Source organism: Panthera uncia (assembly GCF_023721935.1).
Source record: "Panthera uncia isolate 11264 chromosome B2 unlocalized genomic scaffold, Puncia_PCG_1.0 HiC_scaffold_24, whole genome shotgun sequence".
Classification (NCBI taxonomy): Eukaryota; Metazoa; Chordata; class Mammalia; order Carnivora; family Felidae; genus Panthera; species Panthera uncia.
Window position 1 is genome coordinate 20,738,327 of NW_026057580.1, and position 21,769 is coordinate 20,760,095.

The 21,769-nt window shown below is 41.5% G+C and overlaps 1 protein-coding gene across 4 annotated transcripts in view; it reads right to left on the reverse strand.

Annotated features, from left to right (window-relative positions):
• CILK1 (ciliogenesis associated kinase 1) overlaps window positions 1-21,769 on the reverse strand; it is a 58,396-nt gene that overhangs the window by 20,876 nt on the left and 15,751 nt on the right. For all 4 annotated transcript variants that reach the window (XR_007462738.1, XR_007462737.1, XM_049653806.1 and 1 more), the window contains exons 2-5: window positions 15,239-15,511; window positions 11,535-11,589; window positions 6,563-6,684; window positions 5,481-5,560 (exon numbers count right to left, since the gene is read on the reverse strand). Coding sequence is in view for 2 of the 4 variants with exons in the window: in XM_049653806.1 (XP_049509763.1) it covers window positions 5,481-5,560; window positions 6,563-6,684; window positions 11,535-11,589; window positions 15,239-15,339 (358 nt within the window). In the remaining 2 variants the exon portion in view is untranslated. The remainder of the gene's footprint in view (window positions 1-5,480; window positions 5,561-6,562; window positions 6,685-11,534; window positions 11,590-15,238; window positions 15,512-21,769) is intronic.

Below are 21,769 nucleotides of genomic sequence, written 5' to 3' on the forward strand. Positions count from 1 at the left end.
AGCCTCCTGTTCTTTCCATTACTAAATTAGCTATTATTAGCCTTATACCGATGATTTCTTTTTTTTTTTTTTAATGTTTATTTATTTTTGAGACAGAGAGAGACAGAGCATGAACAGGGGAAGGTCAGAGAGAGGGAGACACAGAATCTGAAACAGGCTCCAGGCTCTGAGCTGTCAGCACAGAGCCCGACGCGGGGCTCGAACTCACGGACCGCGAGATCATGACCTGAGCCAAAGTCGGCCGCTAAACCAACTGAGCCACCCAGGCGCCCCTATACCGATGATTTCTATTCCTTGGTAACTAAAATTATAAGACCCTCGTGTCATGTACATTTATTATTCATCTCTATTTTGACAAAACATTATAATTTCCATATGAGAGGCAATACAGCATAGTGGTTAAGTGTGGAGACCAATCAGGTTGCCCAGTTTCAAATCCCAATTCTGTTCACTGTCTGGCAGATCACTTAGGCTCTCTGCGCCTTATTTTCCTAATCTGTAAAATAGGAAAAAATAGCATCTACCTTAAGGGCTTGTTTTGCAGGACCAAATTCATTAATTTTGCAAAGCTCTTAGAGCTGTGCTTGGCACGCTGGCACCTTGCAAGACCTTGTCATTATTAGTAGTATGAATCCTTTCATTTTACCCCCCAACAGGGGGGTGGGCAGACACAGCTGCATTTTTTGCACAGAAGAATGAAGGCTTATGAAGCTAGTCATGTACTTCACCTGTGAGGAGCTAGTGCTAAGCTCTGATCCAGTTCTTAGCCAGGTACGTGTTCTGCTGATGTGTGCACTGGAGCTTGCAACAATAAGCCCACTTCTTCCTCTGGGCTTCTGATTCACAATGGAAACGCTTACAGCTGGGTCATTCAGACATCATGCAAAGGCCAAGTGCTATCTAGATAAGAATCTTCCTGTTCAAAACTGCTTGGCTTCCAGAAGACAGGAACAGACCTTCGATTTAATTTCAGGGTACCCCATGCCAGTCGAATAAAAGAGGGATTTTTCCCTTTCATCCTGGCAGAAACTGTGTTGTGCTTACTTTTCATTAACAACCCTTGGGCAAGGGAAAACATCCAGCCACAAAGAAGGCTTTCTCTCCTCCGCCACATTCTGTTAATGATGAACCTGATATGAATATATGGAAATAACCAGTGAATACCTAAGCACTCTGAATTTATGCAGTGCGCCTTCCTGCTGTGGAAGTTGTAGCTTCACAGATATTACTGATTTAAACCTACAATGTTTTCCTCAAGAAGGCCATTAGGACAGCAACATACAGAAAGGCCAAGGGCTGACTCAAGGTCATGCAATGCAAGGCAGTAGTGAAACACAGAAGCAGAGAACCACTTCTTAGGGCAAAACACTGTCGTCCAAGCCAGCTAAGGCATTCTTGATTGCTTGCACAGGTAAGTGTGAGCTGGATATTTGTAAGGGCAGGTCAAGGATGAAGCAAGGCTTGCATTAATTATTTAATTCTGACAAAGTACATATGCTTTGGCATTGCTCAATCAGTACCAAGTGGAGTCATGTTTTCATTCCCTGGGGCGGGGTGGGGGGGGGAAGTACTCAGTGACATGAACTATGGCCATAGCAACTACCTGCAGCGCTCTTCTCCCCTCTCAAAGGAGTCTACTCTCTAGGGGCAGAATGCACCTTCTCACAGTGAGAACAAGCTAACAAGACAAATCTTACAGCTGATTTAGATGATTTTTTTTCCCCATTACTGGAGGAAAGGGATAGATACTACGGAGTTACATGTGCACTTAACCAGAGTCAAGTCAATACCACATAAAAACCATTATACAGTTTCTGAAAATCATGTATCAATAAAAATGAAATAAGACCTGTAAAATTAATATCCATCCCACCTACAATTATTATTGCTATTTTTTTCACCTCTTATTCCTTTGTTTTCCTTGAGAGAAGATGGGTTTTTCTAGTGGAGCATGGCAAATGGGCACAGATATCCGAGCTAATCTCCTCCCTGCTTTGTTGCAGTGGAGTCTTTGACAGGGCTTCAAACCTCTCTGAACCTCAGTTTCTTCTTCTTTGGAAGGAATAGCTACCATCTGTCCTTTCTAAGAAGTTGGCAAGGAAATAAGAAAGGTGACAGATGAAATGTTATTAAGCTTAAACTAGAACTGGGCACTCAACAGCTGGGGAGAAGTGTCCACAAGAATATTTGGTAGCAGCAGTGGTGCTAAGAGCAAAGGTATTCTGACTTGCTGCATGAACTGAGCCTTCCCTTGCACTGTCTTCACATGCAATCCAAGTGTCCAATGAGTGTGAGAGAAACTGAGAGTGCAGAGCTTCAAAGAGCTGTTGTGTCACAATAGTATCTGGATGCTAAATTACAGGATACAAATATGTATTGCATGTGCACACATTCATGGGCATTTGTGGGTGTGGATGTGTGCATGTGTGAGTGTGTGTGTGTGTTCATTTGATGGGATTAGATAGAGACCCAGGTAGAAGGCTACAAGTTCTTTCTGGCAACAAATACCTGAATCTCATGAAAAAGCAACCGAAAGGAAAAGAAGGGAAAGCCAATGAATATTAACTTTCTTTTAGGTCTGCTTCTCAGTTTCCAGTACTGAGCAAACAGCCCAGTAACTCAGATGCTATGACTGTCCCTGTGTGAAAACATTCTGGTTGACCTTTCTCTTTTGAGAATCTAATTTATAGTAAGAACCAAAGTAAGAACTTTGATCTCTCATCATATCCTTTTCCCAGGCTCTTAAACCTAGTAAGTTACCCTTCTCCCCCTATTTGTCCCTCAGACACCACACCAGAAGTTTTTCATGTTTTGCAAATTCATGCCATCCTTCATGAATCCTGGTAACTGAAGGTTCTATCAATGCCAGCAGATCAGGCTGACCTTCCCCCCCGCCACACACACACATAATTATTTCTCTATTGTAGTAAGAATATTTAAGGTTTACTCTCTTAGCAACTTTCAAGTATATACCACAGTATTATTAGTTATAATCACAACACCATACATTATATCCTTATTCATCTTCTAACTGAAAGTTTGTACTTTTTGACCAACATCTCCCTACTCTCCCTACCTCCCAGCCCCTGTTAACTACCCTTCTATTCTCTGTCTCTGCAAATTTGGCTTTTTTAGATTTCACACATAAGTGATATCATGCTGTATTTGTCTTTCTCTGACTTGTTTCATTTGAACATGATGTCCTTGGGTCCATCCAAGTATTATCAATTATAATTAACCTATAACATTGTGTGGGAAATTCTCAGTCATTATTGTTTCAAATATTTGTTCCGTTCTTTTCTCTCTTCTCCTTCTGGTATTCCCATTACATGTATGTTTCACCTATGTAGTTGCCCCACAGGTCTTGAGTATTCTGTTCTGGGTTTTTTTTCCCCCCATATTTTTTCTCCTTGTTTTTCAGTTTTGGAGGTGTTTACTGAGATAGCCTCAAGCTCAGAGATTCTTTTCCTCATCTGTATCCAGTCTACCAATAAGCCCATCAATGACATTCTTCATTTCTATTACAATGTGTTAGATCTCTAGCATTTTTTTAATCCTTTCTAAGAATTTCCATCTCTCTGCTCAAATTGCCTGTGTGTTCTTGCATGCTGTCTACTCTATCCATTAGAGCCCTGAGTATTTTAATCATAGGTGTCTTAAATTCCTGGTCTGACAGTTTCAACAACACTGTCATACTGAGACTGGTTCTGATGCTTGCCTGTCTCTTCAACCTTAATTTTTTGCCTTTTAGTATGCCTTCTGTTTTTTTCTTCAGAGCCAGACATGTTGTGCTGGGTAGATGGAAGTGCTCTAAATGGGCCTTTATTAATGTGTTGGTGAGGTTTGAGGAGAATGAAGAAGCTCTGGGGTCCTATGATTAGGTCTCAGTCTTTTGGTGAGCCTGTGGAGGCTGACCTTTTACTAAAAACTTTTTACTGGAATTGGTTCACAAGTGGACTCAGTCTTGCATATTACTCGATTATTCAGTATGTGCCAAGGCTGACATGGATTTGCACAGATAGCCTCTCTGTGTGTTTCATTTAGTCTCTAACCAAAGGACTACTTAGAGGGGAAGAGGGAGGCTGGGAAGGATCCCAGGTGACCTATGCCACCAGCTGTGACACAATGTCTTTTCTACTCACTGCCAATTTGTGTCAAATCTGTACCGACTGTATTATCAAAGGGCTTCCACCCAGGTTCCTTATTGGGTAATGAAACTCATCTGCTGGCGCAATATTTGCAATGGCAACAATATCCTCAGGCTGGGGGTGAATGGCTTTCTGCCTACGCAAGATCAAACGCTTGGTGCATCTGTCTATAAAGTTAAAGTGACTTCAGATGACCCCCTACGGAACTCTTGGCTACACCAATGGACACGTCCATCCCATGGCTCTGTGTTTATAAGAAGGTGGGTCTGTGTCCAGTTAGTGGCAGAGATGTAGTAACACCCCAGGTATTTGCTAGAAAATATAGCCTCAAAGTCATTGCTACTCAATACCTTTCAAAAGCTCAACCAAGAACAATAGTATTTATTGGAGAATTTCCTGAAGGGTATGTGGCCATCCATTCCTCTAGATATTCTAAATCTCTCCTTGAACTATGCAGACCATCCCTACAATGAATCATACTGGGCCCCATTAGAACTGTTTTCTCTGATCAGGTGATGTAACTGGCCTAGAAAGAGGGATACAACATGAAACTGCTCTATGTAACTTGTCACTTCATTTTTGCCATGAAGTCACATTACATACTGTCACGTCTATAAGGATCCACGAGAGAAACCTCTCTGGTCTTAGTTCTAAGAACAGTTCTGCTTCTCTTGGGCAACTGGACTGTTTTTACCGGATTGGGGCGGGGGGAGTGGGTAACTATGTTGGATGCAGTTGGTCATGTTTCCCATTTTGCTCAGAATGCTCAGAATTAAATCTGTAGCCTGCTTCTTTTACTAATCAGAACTTGCTGACGTGCATTTTGCTGATTAACTCCCCTGCTCCCCCCAGCTATATCTACACCTTGTTTTGTCTTTGTCTTTCTTTGCTCATTTTTAATTGATTTTATTTTCCTGTGTTGAATAAATTTTGTTAGACCATTTTTTAATGCTTTTGAACAAACTGAAATATATTAGGAAAATGAGAAGCCACAGCAAAGCAGCAGATTAAACATAACACGTGAAATTTCTCTGAATTCTAATCTTAGGTTTCTCATTAATACACCAGATAATGAGCAGGAATAAATTTTAGATCTATGACAAGCTTAATGTTAAAGCCTAAAGAATAAGAACACACAGACATGATAAATAATGAGAGAAATTCAGAAATCAAGTTATGAAAGATAATGTATTCCAAAACCCACTGTCAGCCTTTCAACTCTTTCAGCCTTTTCTGGGAGTCCATTACAAAAGGCCCTGATGCTTCCTGTATCTTCTACCTGATGACAACATTTCACTGCTATTAAAAAACACAGTACTCCAAATCACCTACCGTGTTTGTGAATAAATGCAAGTCCTTGTAATATCTGATACATGATATTCCTTATAGCAGATTCAGGAAACAACTTATTTCTGTATGGGGCAGAGGAGGAAAAAAGTCGTAAGTCTAGATTTACATATGAATCTGAATACCCTGTGTTCATGTTCTTTTGGTTATATAGTAAGATTTTAAGAAAATATTTGTTCAGACACTAATCTGACCAGATCTTCTGATAATAAAGACCAAAGAGAAACAACCACTTGTCCACACAAGATGGCTACCTTGTAAACACTGGTGTATTGGTATATTGGTAATTAGTATATTCAGTTATGTTACAAAGAAGATTAAAAATCATAGTAACCACCACCCCCAAATCCCTCCAATCTATCATATAAAAATCTTCTCTCTTCATAATATAAAACAAAACTTCAAAAATTTTAATGGGGACAATCTGAGGCCTTCCAGATAAAGTCCTTATGAAACATAGTGGATCCTGCCATATTCCCTTGGTTGGGCAAACCTTACAGCTTCAGTGTTCGTAGTGACAATGAGGATAGTATTTGTTCACCGAATCCACGCAGAGAAGCTGTGAACGGCACTCACTTGCTACTAGAAAAATATACCCCCAGGGTTCTACATGGTTCACTTTCAGAGTTAAAAATGACCATAGCAGGTGAGTTTTTTATTAGTGTCCTCTTCCCAACACACAAGCCCCTGAGCACTATAGCAACAAAGGAAGTGCAGTCAACCTACAAGTTTTCAGTGGAGGTCTCAAAATAAACAAAGCTGTCACACCCTGACCTGTAATGGTTCTGCCCATGTTTCCTTGTGGGAATGAGGGCTGCAGAGGACCTGTTCAATCTGAGCTTCTCTGCGTGAATAACCCACCGAAACATGAAAAACGGCTGCATTGAAAGTAGCTTCTGTGATGCTATCATGAGGCCTCCAAAGCAGGAATGTGGGTTGGGCCCCTCATCTAACGGGCAGCTTTAAACAGTGAAGCCTAAGTAGCACGACTGCAACAAACAAAAACAAAAAGAAAACCCATCCACTTTGCAATATTTATTTCTAAAGTCATGATGACCAGACTGTACCTTTCTTTAATGAGCTGGTAAAGATTTTCCTTCATGTACTCGAAGATAAAATAAAGATGATCATTTTCCCTGATAACTTCTTTTAATTTTACAACATTGGCGTGGTTGAGCTTCTTTAAAGACTGAAAGGCAAGGGGGAAAACACAAAAAATTGGAGGAAATCTGCTGTTGAGAAAGAAAAGTAATCCCACATATACTTAGGAAGAAACATCTAATTCCAGAACCTCAGAAATGCCGCAATTCCTATTTTATTGACAATTTAACAAATGGTATTTCTCTGAAGTCAATAACAACTTTATGTAGAAAACTGTTTTGATTAGCTGACTAGAAAGTAAGCACTTGATTATTACTGGTATTTCTGGCTGCATCCTGCGCCAGGCAAGGGGCCAGAACTATTTTAGGTGCAGTCCCTCCAGATGATGGAATTCATGCCATGAAAATGGCCAGAAGGGAACCAACTGGAAGCTGAAGCTTTGGTTGTTCGTATTAGAGAAGGCAGCTGCTCTGGGCTGAGATGACCAGCCAACAGTCTGCAGACCCTTTGGACAGGAAATTGTTCAAATAGACAACAGGCTCATAGCCCAAGGCTCTCAATTTCCCTCTGACTCATGTGTGTCCATGAGGCACACAGCACTCCTTACGATGTGAGTTTTAAAGGAGAAAGGAGGAGGAGAAATCTCACTGCAAAGACCCTGAAGTGAGATGGGAGAAATAGCTCCGCTTCTAAGAACAGCAAAGGCGAAAATGTCAGGCAGGGGATGAGAAACAAGAGGGTGGCTCAGAAGACGGGGCGTGACCTGATTCTTCATCTTGGCGCACATGCAGTCTTCCTGTTCCTGGCACATCCATGTGAGTACAGCCACACGTAAACTATTTTCTGTTTGCATTATTAATTTTGTTGATGGGGAAATAGTACACTTTTGTATTTGTGAGCAGCAATCCTGTTCATGTACGACAGCTAGAAAAACTGCTGGTTTGCTCACCAGATGGTCAGAACGTGATTGACAGTCTCCTTCAAGGGAGCCTCAAAGGGCCGTTGGACAGTGGGATGAGCTCTTCAATTCCAAAAGGCTTTTCCTCACAGAAGTGACTCCAATAATAATACACTGTAAAGCCCTCCTTATGTTTGACATAGCATGAGTAGGGGTCCAGCAGAGAGAGAGGGAGACACAGAATCTGATGCAGGCTCCAGGCTCTGAGCTATCAGCACAGAGCACGATGGGGGGCTCAAACTCACAAATCGCGAGATCATGACCTGAGCCAAAGTTGGACGCTCAACCGACTGAGTCACCCAGGTGCCCCTGCGAATATCCAAATCTAGAAAGACAGTCAGTAATAACGCACCCAAAGAATCAGAGGTTGGGAGTGCTATAATATGATAGAGTAACTTCAAGCAGCTGGGAAGGGAGAGGAAATGTGGCCAGTGAATGAGAACAAAATAAAACTCTTCAGGAGGTTCTTCCCTGAAAGACAAGCTCCCACCAAGGAGCCCCTCTGGCAGGAAATCCTCAACCAAAGGACAGATCCTTCTAGAATCACCCAACGTGGCTGATTACCTGTTTCAGTTAAGTTGGCTTCCAGGTTCTCCAAAAGTAACAAGCACAAACATTGCTTGGCTTGTAAGTATTCACCCTGTGGCCTTCTTTTCTACCTATTTGCTTAAAACGCATCACTGCAATGGCTGAGATACCCAGTGGATAAGCAGAATGAATGGGGCAAATTAATTCAGGGGAAAATGAAGTAGGTTTTTAAGCTTTTCGAGAAGGGGATTCTAGGCAAGGAGTAGGGTACCTTCCATGCTTGGCCTGATATATGTTTTGAGCACAAATTGCTGGCTAAGAAGTCTAAGAAGGGCTAGCAGTTCTTGTTTGTTTGTTTGTTTCTTCTTCTTCTTTTAATGTTTATTTTGAGAGAGAAAGAGAGCTTGAGAGGTCGAGTGGAGGAGGGGCAGAGAGAGAGGGAGAATGAGAGAATCCTGAGCAGGCTCCATGCTGTCAGCATAGAGCCCAATGCAGGGTTCAAGCCCACGAACTGTGAGTTCATGACCTGAGCCGAAACCAAGAGTCAGACACTTAACCGACTGAGCCACCCCCGTGCCCCTTGCAGTTTTTTTCTGAGCAAGGATCACAGGCAAGTTAAAGTCTACATTAGTTTAATATAAAAGGGATTAATTGTGTGGGGGGGAATTTCATGTGACTCATTTTACAGATAGAAGGCATCTTATTTTGGCCCAGGAAGAGTTTACAAGGAGAGGAAAAGACAGGACAATTAGAGCAGAGAAGCAGAAATAGCAAATTAAACCCAGGTCAGCAGTCCTAATAGAGATTATTTATCCCCGTTTGGGTGACGGTTCTTAACTATTAACAAAACTGCAATGTATTGCTCCCCAAAGGTACCCTGGGGCAGAAGACATAGTCCTTGCCTAGATGAGGCAAACAGCCTAATAGGGAAGAGAGGACATGAATACAAAATCCATAAAACAGAATAAGGGAGATCTTCTTAGGGTCAAGAGAATGACAGAGACAAGGAACATCAGAAACATTTCAAGAAGGAGTAATCAGCAAACCCTGAGTGGTCAGTGAGTATGTCATCTGAAATGTGACTTGAAGGAAGAGTAGCATCCAGATAAAGAAGTCAGTGGAAGGGAAAGAGTGAGTCCTGAAAGAAGCCCTTCTTAAGTATGGGCGTGGGAGTGGAGGGGCAGTCGGCTATGCCTGAGGGATGAGAACTACCCCAGTTAGGTTCTGAAGGAGGCTCACCCAGAAGACTTCAACTGGGGAAGTGGGCAGGGAAGGCACTGTTTGGATGCCAGGTATACACCCACTGAAGCTAACAAATGTGGGTTTGAAACAAAGCTCTGTGGCTTAGAGTTGTATTTACCTCAAGCCAAGTTACTGAGTCTCTGGGCCTGAGCTATTCTCAGCAGCAAACTCAAGATACTAAAATTTTCCTCATGGGGTAGTTGTGATGATAAAATAAGACAGTACATGTAAAGCACCTAAGGTGCTTCCTGGCTCATAATAGCTTCTCAGTAAACGGTACGTAGTGTGTGAACAGCTGAATGTAATGGAGATCTTTCTGGGAGCAGCACACAGGAGGGGTGAGATATGGAGGGAGTGAGGTCACACAGGCCACCTGCAATGAGCTGCAGTTTGTGGGTGAAGGAGTAAATGATAATTAACAGAAGAGGGGGAAAACAGGACAACTGGGGAAGCAGACATTCTAGAAAATTTAGGCACTGATATCCACTAAGCAGCTGGATATATGGGGCTGAAACAGGTGTCAGCAAGCTTTTCTTAAAGGGACTGAGAATAAATATTTTAGGCTTTCGAGGCTATGTAGTCCCTGTTGCAACTACTCAACCTTGCCATCAAAGCGTGAAATCAGCCATAGGCACTACAGAAACAAGTGGGCATGGCTGTGTTCCAATAAAATTGTATTTACAGGAACAGGACATGGCCACTCATCAACCCTTGGTCTAATGCGTACACAGGATAAGAGATTTGGTGAGACCACTGAAGCAAGGCAAAGATATGAAATTACTCAGGAGGAGGTTCAGAGCAAAGAAGAAAATTGCTAAGGATGGAATGTAAGAAATCATCACTATTTAAAGGGTGAACCACGGAGCACTTGGTGAGGCAAGAAAGAGGTGGGACAGCTGGACAAAAGCAGAGTTACACAGTCCTGGGAGAGGACAGCATCCAACACCACAGGCATAAAAATGTCTGAAAAAATGAACTGGATTTGGCAACAGGTGACTTTTAGGACAGCAGCTTCAGTAGAGTTGCCGGGGCAAATGCATGATTCAATTACATGGAAAGTCCATGGCAGGTGGGGAAATGATGGCAAAGGGAAAAGTCTGGAAGACTAAGCAAGGAAAGGGAAGGGGTGGAAGCTCCCGGAGAGAGAAGGCTGAGGCTGATTAGGGAGAATGGCAGGCACATATATTTATTTATAGGCTGAAGAGAAGGAGCCAGTGGAAAGGAAGAGCTTAAAGAAATGGGAAGGTCCAGGGACGCTTGGGTGGCTCAGTTGGTTAGGCAGCAGGCTCTTGATTTCGGCTCATGTCATGATCTCATGGTCGTGGGACTGAGTCCGATGTCAGGATCCGTGCTGAGTTTGGAGCCTGCTTGAGATTCTCTCTCTCTCTCTCTCTCTCTCTCTCTTTCTCTTTCTCTCTTTCTCAAAACAGACAAACTTAAAAAAAATAAAAGAAATGGGATGATTCACAATAGCCAGAAGGTGGGGAGCAACCCAAGTGTCCACCAATGGATGAATGGATAAACAAAATGTGGTCTATACCTACAGTGGAATATGATTCTGCCTTAAAAAGGAAGGAAATTCTGACACACACTAAGACATGAACCTTGAAGAAGCTTGAAGACTTTATGCTAAGTGAAATAAGCCAGTCACAAAAAGACAAATGCTGTAATGATTCCACTTACATGAGGTACCCAGAGTGGTCAAAGTCATAGAGACAGAGAGTAGAATGGCAGTTGCCAAGGGTTGGGGGATTGGTCACGAGAAGTTACTGTTTTGTAGGTAAAGAGTTTCAGGTTTACAAGATGAAGGGAGTTTTAGAGGTGCATGGAGGTGAAGGCTGCATAGCAGTATGAGCGTATGTGATACCAGCAAATGTACACTTACAAACTGGTAATAGGGTACATTTTACATATGTGTGTTTCATCACAATTTGAAAGAAAAAGGACATTAGTGGGAAACTGTGAGATCAAAATAAATCCGTGGCTTATCTCATACCAAAGTTTAAAAAAGTATATTCACCAATATAATGGCATGGGAACCTTCTCCCTTGAGCTATTAGCTGTATAATGTTGTCATTTGCCCCCTTTTGTTGGCATCAATGAAACAATTCAAACAGCATGACTAATTCCAATCAATCACAAATCTAAGCATGTATAAAGCTATTTTAATCAACCATACATAAATTATCCCCTGGTGTATTAATAAATACCTTAACCTCCCGAAGGTTCATGCATTCCTCCCAGGAATAAAACTTTCTTTTCATTCTAAAAGAGAACAAAGAAACAAATAGCATGCTTATTCCCAGTAACAGGCTAAACTTTCTTGTTCAAAAATGTTTCCATTCTAAATCCAGTGAATAGTGCTTAGAGTTGGTTTCAATTTCTACCAAATATTACACTATCCAAAACAGCATTCTATTTGACAGTTTGGCAGTGCGATTGATGCTACATCACAAAGCTTCCCCAAAGGGATGGTACAGTGCAGTCCAAGGAGGCTTCACCTGCTGTCTTGTTCTATCACTAATTGGCTAACCTTGCCCTGGAGGCAAATCCCTCAGGCTTATTTGATCTATAATAGAGCTCTCCAATAGAACTTTCTGTACTGATGGGAATGCTCTGTACTATCCAGTATGGTAGCCACTGGACTAGACACATATGGGTACTGTGTAGTGGAATATGGCTAGCACAATATAGGAACTTCATTTTTAATAACATTTAAATTTAAATGCCATTTGGTTACTTGCCACCCTGTTGGACAACACAGTTCTAGACCCTCTGGTATAGGGGTTGGCAAATGATGGCCCATGAGCCAACTGCACCCCACCATCTGTTTTCATGCAGCCTGTGAGCTAAGAATGATTTATCATATTTTTATTAAAAAAATTTTTTTTTATTAAAATTTATTTATTTTTTGAGAGTCAGAGAGAGACAGAGCATGAGCAGGGGAGGTGCAGAGAGAGGGAGACACAGAATCGGAAGCAGGCTCCAGGCTCTGAGCTGTCAGCAAAGAGCCCGCTGTGGGGCTCGAACCCACGAACCGTGAGATCATGACCTGAGCCGAAGTCAGTCGCCCAACCAACTGAGCCACCCAGGTGCCCCAATTTATCATATTTTTAAATGGGTGGGGAAAAAAAATCAAAAGAAAAATAAGATCTCATGATAGGTAATAATTTTATGAAATTCAAATTTCAGCTTCCATAAAGAGTTTTATTGGAATACAACCACACTCATTCATTTATACATAGCCTATGGCTGCTTTTACACGATAGCAGAACTGAGTTGTGACAGAGACCATATGGCCTACAAAGCCTGAAATATTTACTGCATAGCCGTGTACAGAAAAAGTTTGCCAACCCCGGCCTACAGCCTGAGGGGAGAGAGAGAGAACTCTATGGGCCAACCAGAAATCCAAGTTTCAAGGTTATATCTTTCATTGCACTGCAATCACATGGTCTCCTTTGGCTCTTCCAGCAGCCCCAGGAAATAGATGGGGCAAGTGAGGAAACGAAGAAACAGAAACGTCATGTCATTTTTCCCAAGGTCTCACTGTTGGCCAATAAGAAACCAACTTCCATCTCTCCACCTCACTCTCATACTCTGTCCCCAGCATCATACCGTCTGCTAGCATAGTAACCAGTTCCTTTGTTCATGCCCCAAATATTATTTAGCCCCCAACCACGTGGCAGGGGCTTTGCCTGCACTGGAGATATAATGAAAGGGGCATCCCTCATGGAACTGACATTGCAGTGGGAAGGCAGGCATTTAATCACTTTCTGTGCTGAGTGCTAGGAAGGAACGGCACAGGACATGGTGAGAGCGGACCCCAAAATGACCTAATTTAGCCTGGTGTGTCAGGAAGCACTTGTGGAATGAGGTGATGTTTCAATTAAGACCTGAAAGATCAATTGGCCTATGAAGGTGGGAGGTAGGGAATATCATGTGAAGACTGGGGCAGAAAGATATTTGGTGAGTTCAAGAAGCTGAAAGGCCAGAGTGGCTAGAACAAAATTGACAGTGGGGTAGTGACAGGAGAGAAAGCTGAAGAAATCAGGCAGTGGCCAAGTGATATGGCAAGTTTTAGGTCCCATTAAAAACCGGGAGCTTGATCCTAAAATTGCTAGGAAGATACTGCAAACTGCTGTAGTTTGGGTTCCTCTGAAAGCAGAGCCTGAGGCAAGGACTTGGGTGCAGGTAGTTTATTTGGGACGAGATTCCAGAAAGCCAGGGCAAGGAACAGAGAAACTGGGAATGGAGGGATGGGAAACCCACTAAAGGGTGCGTTACTGAGCTGATACCAAGGTGGGCAACTGGGGCTCAGTCCTGCTGGGGACCTTCTAAAGACCTGTGTGGAAGGTGCCCTGGTTGAGAGTCTCTCAAGTGCACTTGGGGAGGGGGTGCTGGTAGTAGGCACAGAACTGTACACATAGCATGCTGAATTCAGGTAGGACAAGGCAACTTTACGGGGCGGAGGGGACACAGCGTTTGGCACAAATGGTTTTAGACAATTAGATTCATGTGTTTAAAGTAATTCTTTCAGACTGGAATAGAGAATGGGTAGAATGGAAGCCAGGATCCCTATAGGGGAAATTCCTCTAGTGGCAGAGGTGGTAAATGATAATGGGTTGAATGGGAGGTTAGCAGGGAGAATACAGAGAAGTAGGTGGATCAGATAAATATATGGTAGTTGGAATCTATGGGTCTAGACGGCCAATGCTGGGCCTATGGAGCGAAGTCAGGAGGATATGCAGGTTTTGAGGGGATGGCAGTGTCATTTATCAAGATAGGAAACACTGACAGAGAAACAGGTTTGGGGCGAGAGAGGGAAAACGTCGGATATAAGCTCAGTTTGGGATATAACGAGTCTGACGTATCTGCAGGTATCCAAAATGGAGATGTTGAGAAAGTGACTGGATATAGAGATGGGTGTAGCAGGAAGGCCTTAAAATTGTCCCCGAAGCCTCCCACCTCCTGGTATTGCATAACACCTCTCCTTTAATGACTTGCTTCTAACCAATGGAATCAGCAATCTGTGAGAGGATGTCACTTCTGTGATTAGTTTACAAAAGCAAAAAGATGTAACTTCCATCTTGGTAGAAGCCTCTCTCATTGCCTTTGTGGCCCCCATGTCTTGAAGCAAGGTATCATGGTGTAAGCGGCTCTCTGGGGAGGCCCACATGGTAAAGGACAGAGAACAGCCTCTAGCCAATAGCCAGCAGGGAACTGAGGCCCTTGGTGCAACCACCCAGTAGGTATTGAATGCTGCCCGTAATCACGTGAGTGAGTAAGCCTAGAAGTGGATCCATTCCCAGCCCAGCCTTCAGATAAGACCCCAGCACTGGCCAACACCTTGATTGCAGCTTCATGAGAGACTCTAAAGAACTCACCTAAACCATGCCAAGACTCCTGACTCACAGAAACTGTGAGATAATAAATGTGTATAGTTTTAAACCATGAATCCTTGGGGTAAATTGTTATGCAGCAACAGATAACTAAGACAGTGAGACTGGACTCAGATTGCAAAAGGCAAGTGGGGTGGGGAGGTGAAGACAGTAGTCCCCAGACTGCTACCTGTGTAAATGATCCAAATTAAGTCCTTCTCAGGGTTTCAGTTTCCTTTCCAATAAAATCTTTCTTACCCTGCTCATTACTATGTCACAATATAAGACACTCTGGAAAAGTACTCACATCATATGCAAATCTAAAGTAGGAATGTGTTTAAGACCTTTGACATGAGCATTCCAGGGCCAACAGTCATCGAGCCCACAGAAATCAGTGTCTAAGACTTTCCTCCATGCCTCCCATCCACGTACCTTTAGAAAATTTGCAATGATGAGAAATGCAGAAGGTGGAGTTAAAACGATGTTGACAATGTATAGTTGAGGATGAATGGATGCGAGTGAAGAATAAAACTTACTTTTTAATAGCAATCAGCTCCCCAGACTCAATGCTTCGTCCCAGTAGGACGGAACCATAGGTTCCATCCCCAAGTTGCTTGATCGTTGTGTATCTATTCATGGTGTGCCCGCTCAGGCCGGACACTCATCTCAGGGCCGAGGCGGTGCAGTCCTGCAGAGGCAGCAGGCCTCCCCGGAGTGTAACCAGATTTTTCGATGGCAGCACCAGCACAAGGTATTCAACAGAACGTGACTATCTCCCAAATACATATTTTCAAAGATCAGTCTTCTGCCTGGAGAGAAAAATGAGAGACAAGGGTAATTGCTAAGGTACATTTTAAGTTTGGGTATTTTTATCATCTAAATCAGGAGTCAGCAAACTATAACCCCCCAGGCCGCCACCTGTTGTTGTAAATAAAGTTTTATCGGAACACAGTTATGGCCACCTACTTGCATACTGTCGACAGCTGCATTCACACAAGAACAGAGGTGAGTGGTTGTGACAAAGACCATATGGCCTACAAAACCTGAAGTATTTATCATCTGGCCCTTTACAGAAAAAGTTTGCCAACCTCTGGCCTAAATAATGCTCTTTTCCAATTTTTACAAAATGAGAGATACCATTCTTGGAAAGTGAATTCGTCACTGACTCAGAAATGAATCCGTTCCAATTCAATGCTTTTCTGCTGACCAGCCACTGTGGGCAAACACTGCATGAAAACTATGGTCGACAAAAATTGCCGAGCTACAAGAATCTGTATATTTAGTCCAGATTTAGTACTAAATATACTGTGTTCTGTGTAATTCTGCTACGATTTCCAATGTAACAAAGCCAAGAAATGCTAAAATTAAAGCTCTCCTGATACGGAACTTACATGTGCTCCACGAACTATTTGTGGCTAGGCATCAACAGTATTATTTTTACTACTAGACGTACAGAAGCTAAACAAAGAACAACTAATTTCTTAAGGTCTATATGTAGGGTATGCCCTTTTAAAGTCATTGAGTTGTGGGGCACCTGGGTGGCTCAGTCAGTTAAGCATTTGATTCTTGATCTCAGCTCAGGTCATGATCTCAGTCTGTGAGATACAGCCCTGCACAGGGCTCTGTGCTGACAGCATGGAGCCTGCTTGGGATTCTCTCCCTCCCTCTCTCTCTGTCCCTCCCTTGCTCATGCTGGCTCACTCTCTCTCTCAAAATAAATAAACTTAAAAAAAAGTCATTCAGTTGTGTTTTCTTTAATAAATCACTGATTTTTCAATTTATAAAATTGAGTCATTCAGTCTGCCTGGTAATAGAGAATATGTGGTAATAACTTAAGTGATTGCAATGCTTTTATGTAAACATTAATAAAATATAAAAGCCAAAATAAAAATAAGTTGTTTTTTTAATATAAGCTCTACACCCAACATGGGGCTTGAACTTATGACCCTGAGATCAAGAGTCACATGCTCTACCAACTGAGCCAGCCAGACACCTTGAAAATAAAGGTATTAAAAAACAAACAAACAAACAAAAAACCTATAGCTGTCAAACTAATTAGTGAGAAGCCAAAAGATCAGAGAATACTGATTAGAAGTATGTGACATTCTGCACCTAAATCCAGTCTATGCAGCTTCTCCTTCCAGAAGAATTCCAGTGAATAAATGCTGATGGAAAGAGGAAAATAAAAAATTCACTATTAGGTAAATACCACAGTAAGATTTGTTACAGACAACATTCACTGATGGATGCAACTATTAATGAATGAAAGGTTGAGGGGAAACTGGATATTTGCATAGTTTCAAAGTATCTCTTAAGACACTAACTCCAAAAGGAAAGATGATTAACTCCATAAGGAAAAATCCAGCAAAAACTTCCTTATCCAAGTGATCAAATTCAATGTAACCATTAATAAAACTTATGACATCATGAACTCTGGATATGATGCTTTGAGAAGGGCATATCGCTTCCGTGGCATTCTTATCAAAAATGCAGAACTTCAATCTATTCATAGGAAAACTTCAGACAAACCCAAAATGAGGGACATTCTACAAACAAATGACTAATAGTCTTCAAAAGTGTCAAGATCATAAAAGGCAGGGATAGGCTGAAGAACTGTCACAGACTGGAGGCAATTAAAGAGACATGACACCTAAATGCAATATGGGATCCTGAATTGGATCCTGGAACAGAAAAAAGACATTAGTGGAAAAGTTGGTGAAATTTGAATAAGGTCTGTAGTTTAGTTAATAGCATAGTGCCAATGCTAATTTCCTAGTTTTGATCATTGTTTTATGGTTATGGAAGATATTAATATCAGGGGAAGATGAGTGAAGGATTTCTAGGAATTCTCTGCAGTATTTTTTGCAACTCTTCTGGAAATCTAAAATTAGTTCAGAATTAAAAATAAATCCAGGGGCACCTGGGTGGCTCAGCTGGTGGAGCATGTGACACATGATCTGAGGATTGTGAGTTTGAGCCCTATGTTGGGAGTAGAGATTACATTAAAAAATTTTTTTAATAAAATAAAATATTAAAAAATAAATCTGGTTACAACCTACTGAATGGGAGGAGATATTTGCAAATGATGTATCTGATAAGGGGTTAATGTTCAAAATATATAAAGAACTGATACAACTGAACCCCAAAGAAACAAATAATTCAATTAAAAATGTGCAGGGGCCTGAATAGACATTTTTCCAAAAAAGACCTACAGATGGCCAACAGACACATGAAAAGATACTCAGTATCACTCATCATCAGGGACCTGTAAGTCAAAAATACAAGATATCACCTCACACCTGTCAGGATGGCTAAAATAAAGAAACAACAAGTGTTAGTGAGGATGTGGAGAAAAAGGAACCCCTGTGCACTATTAGTGAGAATGCAAACTGGTGTAGCCACTGTGGCATGGAGGTTCCTCAAAAAATTAAAAATATAATTACCATGTGATCCAGTAACTGCACTACTGGGTATTTACCCAAAGAAAAAGAAAACACTAATTCAAAAACATATATGCACCTCTATGTTTATTGCAGCATTATTTAGAATAGTCAAGATATGGAAGCAACCCAAGTGTCCATTGATAGATTGATGGATAAAGAAGATGTCACACACACACACACACACACACACACACACACACGAATAGTACTCAGCCATAAAAAAGAATGAACCTTGCCATTTGCAACAACATAGATGGACCGAGAGAGTATGTTAAGTGAAATAAGTCAGTCAGGGAAAGACAAATACCATGATTTCACTCACATGTGGAGTTTAAGAAACAAAACAAAACAAAGGAGACAAACAAAAAAGACTGTTAAGTATAGAGAACAATCTGTGGTTGCTAGAGGGGAGGTAGATGAAGGGATGGGTTAAAAAAACAAAAAACCAAAAAAACCAGTCTATGTTCTTGTGAAGGTTGTGCAAGACCTCAGGAAGCTTTACATGTAAAGGTTATGTCTGACTTCACCACACTCTATCATATAACTGGAGAGCTTTCTGAGATTAAGCTTCCCTCATCGCAAACTCATTTCCCTCCCTCTAGAGCCATTTTAAGGCCCCTGGTTAAAGGGGCATTTTCCTTCATCTTGAAGTGCTACAGGATCAAACTCCCTGCAACTTCCTGCAGCAGCTCTTTATAGTGATGTATTCCATTGCTGATTGATAAATATTTATAAAGCACCTTCTGTATGATAGACCCTATGTTAAAGCCTGGGGATACAAAGAATATACAATATCGTTCCTTTTTCAAAGATCCTAGTCTCATGGCAGGGGATGAGGCTGGTGGGTGGGCCCAGATATATACTCATGAATATGCACTAAGGTATTTCAAAAACACTTAGGTTTGAGGTACAGGACGTGGGAGGGGTTAAAGAGAAAGCCTGCCCCTGGCTTCCAGCTAGGTCAATTCCATCTGGGCTGAGGAGGGCATAAGCAAAGTCTTGATAAAAGATGGAGCTTGAAAAAAAAACAAGAAAAGTAGGTGTTCTGTTAGGTAAGACATTCTAGCAGTCCAAGGAGCTGAAACAAAGGCATAGGGGCTTCAACCTGGGAGGGAGGGGGTGGGGAGCTTGGAACTGGAGAGACAGAACCCCAGAGTTTTATTTGTGGAGGGCCTCAGATGCCATTTTGAAAAACAGAGGCTTCGATTGGATTCTGTACTAGGGGAGAAGGAAGCACTACAAAGGACGTCATTGGATCAGTGGAAACGACTGGAATACAGATGACAGATTAGGTAAAAGTACTGCATCTGTATTACATTTCCTGAAGTTGATGCTTGTCCTGAGGTTCTATAAGAACAGTGTTAGTTTTAGAAAATACATCCTGAAGGATATATAAGTAAAGGACCACGATGTATGCAATTTCTTCTCCACTGGGTAGAACAAAAATATTATGTGTGTGAGAGGGAAGGGTGTGAGTATAGAGAGGGAACAAATGGGGTAAAATGTGAATAATAGGTAAACTGGGGTAAAGGTATATGGGTTTTCTTTGTACGATTCTTGCAAGTTTCTTCCTGTATGTTTTAAATTACTCTACATTAGGAGCTTAAAAGTGCTCTTCAAAATGGTAGAGGAAGGGAATCATTTTATTTCAGCTTAAAACATACAAATGTAGATTTATTCAATAAAACTTACTATTAGAGGGGCGCCTGGGTGGCTCAGTCAGTTAAGCATCCAACTTCGGCTCAGGGCATGATCTCACACTCTGTGAGTTTAAGCCCCGCGCTGGGCTCTGTGCTGACAGCTTGGAGCCTGGAGCCTGCTTCAGATTCTATGTCTCCCTCTCTCTGACCCTCCCCCGTTCACGCTCTGTCTTTCTCTGTCTCAAAAATAAATAAACACTAAAAAAATTAAAAACAAAACCCCTATTAGAACACTATCATACACCATGGCTGTGTCTCAACATAACACAGAAAGAGTACTTGAACCACAACATAGGCAATTTTTGACTCTGCATTTGTTTTCCCCTTTTTCATATTTATCTCCATCTATTTTTGATGACATATATGATTTCTACATCATTCATAATTTCATTTCCAACAAATAAAAATTCCTAAACCATTGTTGTATGTCATCTTCCTAAAAATCACTGGTACCTTGATTTGTCACATATCAGCTAATAAATCACATGCTCTATTAAAAAAAAGAAAGAAAAAAGGAGGCTTTGGGTTAGAGGCAGTGGGGCGTTAGTTATTTTATTATTTTTTTTTTCAACGTTTTTTATTTATTTTTGGGACAGAGAGAGACAGAGCATGAACGGGGGAGGGGCAGAGAGAGAGGGAGACACAGGATCGGAAACAGGCTCCAGGCTCCGAGCCGTCGGCCCAGAGCCTGACGCGGGGCTCGAACTCACGGACCGCGAGATCGTGACCTGGCTGAAGTCGGACGCTTAACCGACTGCGCCACCCAGGCGCCCCGTTATTTTTTTTTTTAACTTGAGAATAACATGATCAGCTTTGTATTTTATAATCCAATTAAATAGAATATTTTTCTTAATGTCCAACTAAAACTTGCCTGTTCTAATTTAAGCTAATTTCCTCATGCTTTGTTTTTTTGCAGATATAAAGAAACTCACAAAAATATGTGTGGACATGAAATTAGTAATCCAATGTGTGTCTCTCAGCCTTCTTGTGCTTTAATTATGCAACCTTTCCTCATAGGACCTTTTTCCACTCCTTTAATTATCTTTGGCATTCATCTCTGAATCCTCACACATTTCTCCATCCCCTTGATGAGTTGTGGTGACCAATCTTAATAATGATGTACATTCCAGTACCACGTGGGCTCTCCCCCACTTTTTTTTTTGCAATGGCGTCATACTACTGATTCATATCTATAAATTATTAATCATAGAAGCCCTTCTTTGGTAGTTAGTGTCCTACTACTTCCTCATCCAATTAAATTGTATGATTGGGATAGTGCTTTCCTAGATTATCGTTGAGAAAGCTGTTTGTGAAAGAATTAAGAACTTGAGTGAAGTTAAGATAGAGTCATTTATTTAACATGGCCACCCTAACAATTTCTCTTTGTTATAGTTTGTCATATTATCATAGAACAAAATTCAATTACTCTAGCAAAATTTGACTCTCACCATGCCATGATAGCTGCTTTTTAATCTTACATTATTTCAGGTAATTACATAAATGATTGTACAATGGGTCAAACTAGTGTCTCTTCAGGCACTGATGTCAGGTTGACAGTGTATAATTTTACTGAACCTTTACTAAGATGCTAAGCATTATGCAAGGCTTTAGGGGCACATTATGGATAAGATAAGGGTCTTTCCTTAAATAACAACAGACACGATCCAAAAAAATGTAGAAAGTACCATGAGAATATGGTACAGAGAGCAACCAACTCCTGGGTGGAGGGAGGGATCTGACAACCCTTTGGAGAAGAGGTAGTATGGAGATATTGAAGAATGAGCAAAGTTTTGTTATACAGAAAAGGGAGAGAAAGGAATTACAGATGGCGGAAGCTATGTGTGAAATGTCGGTGGTACGGGACCTTGGTGTGTTCACAGGAGGGCAAATGCCTAGTGGTTCCATCCCTGGCTGAACATTAGAA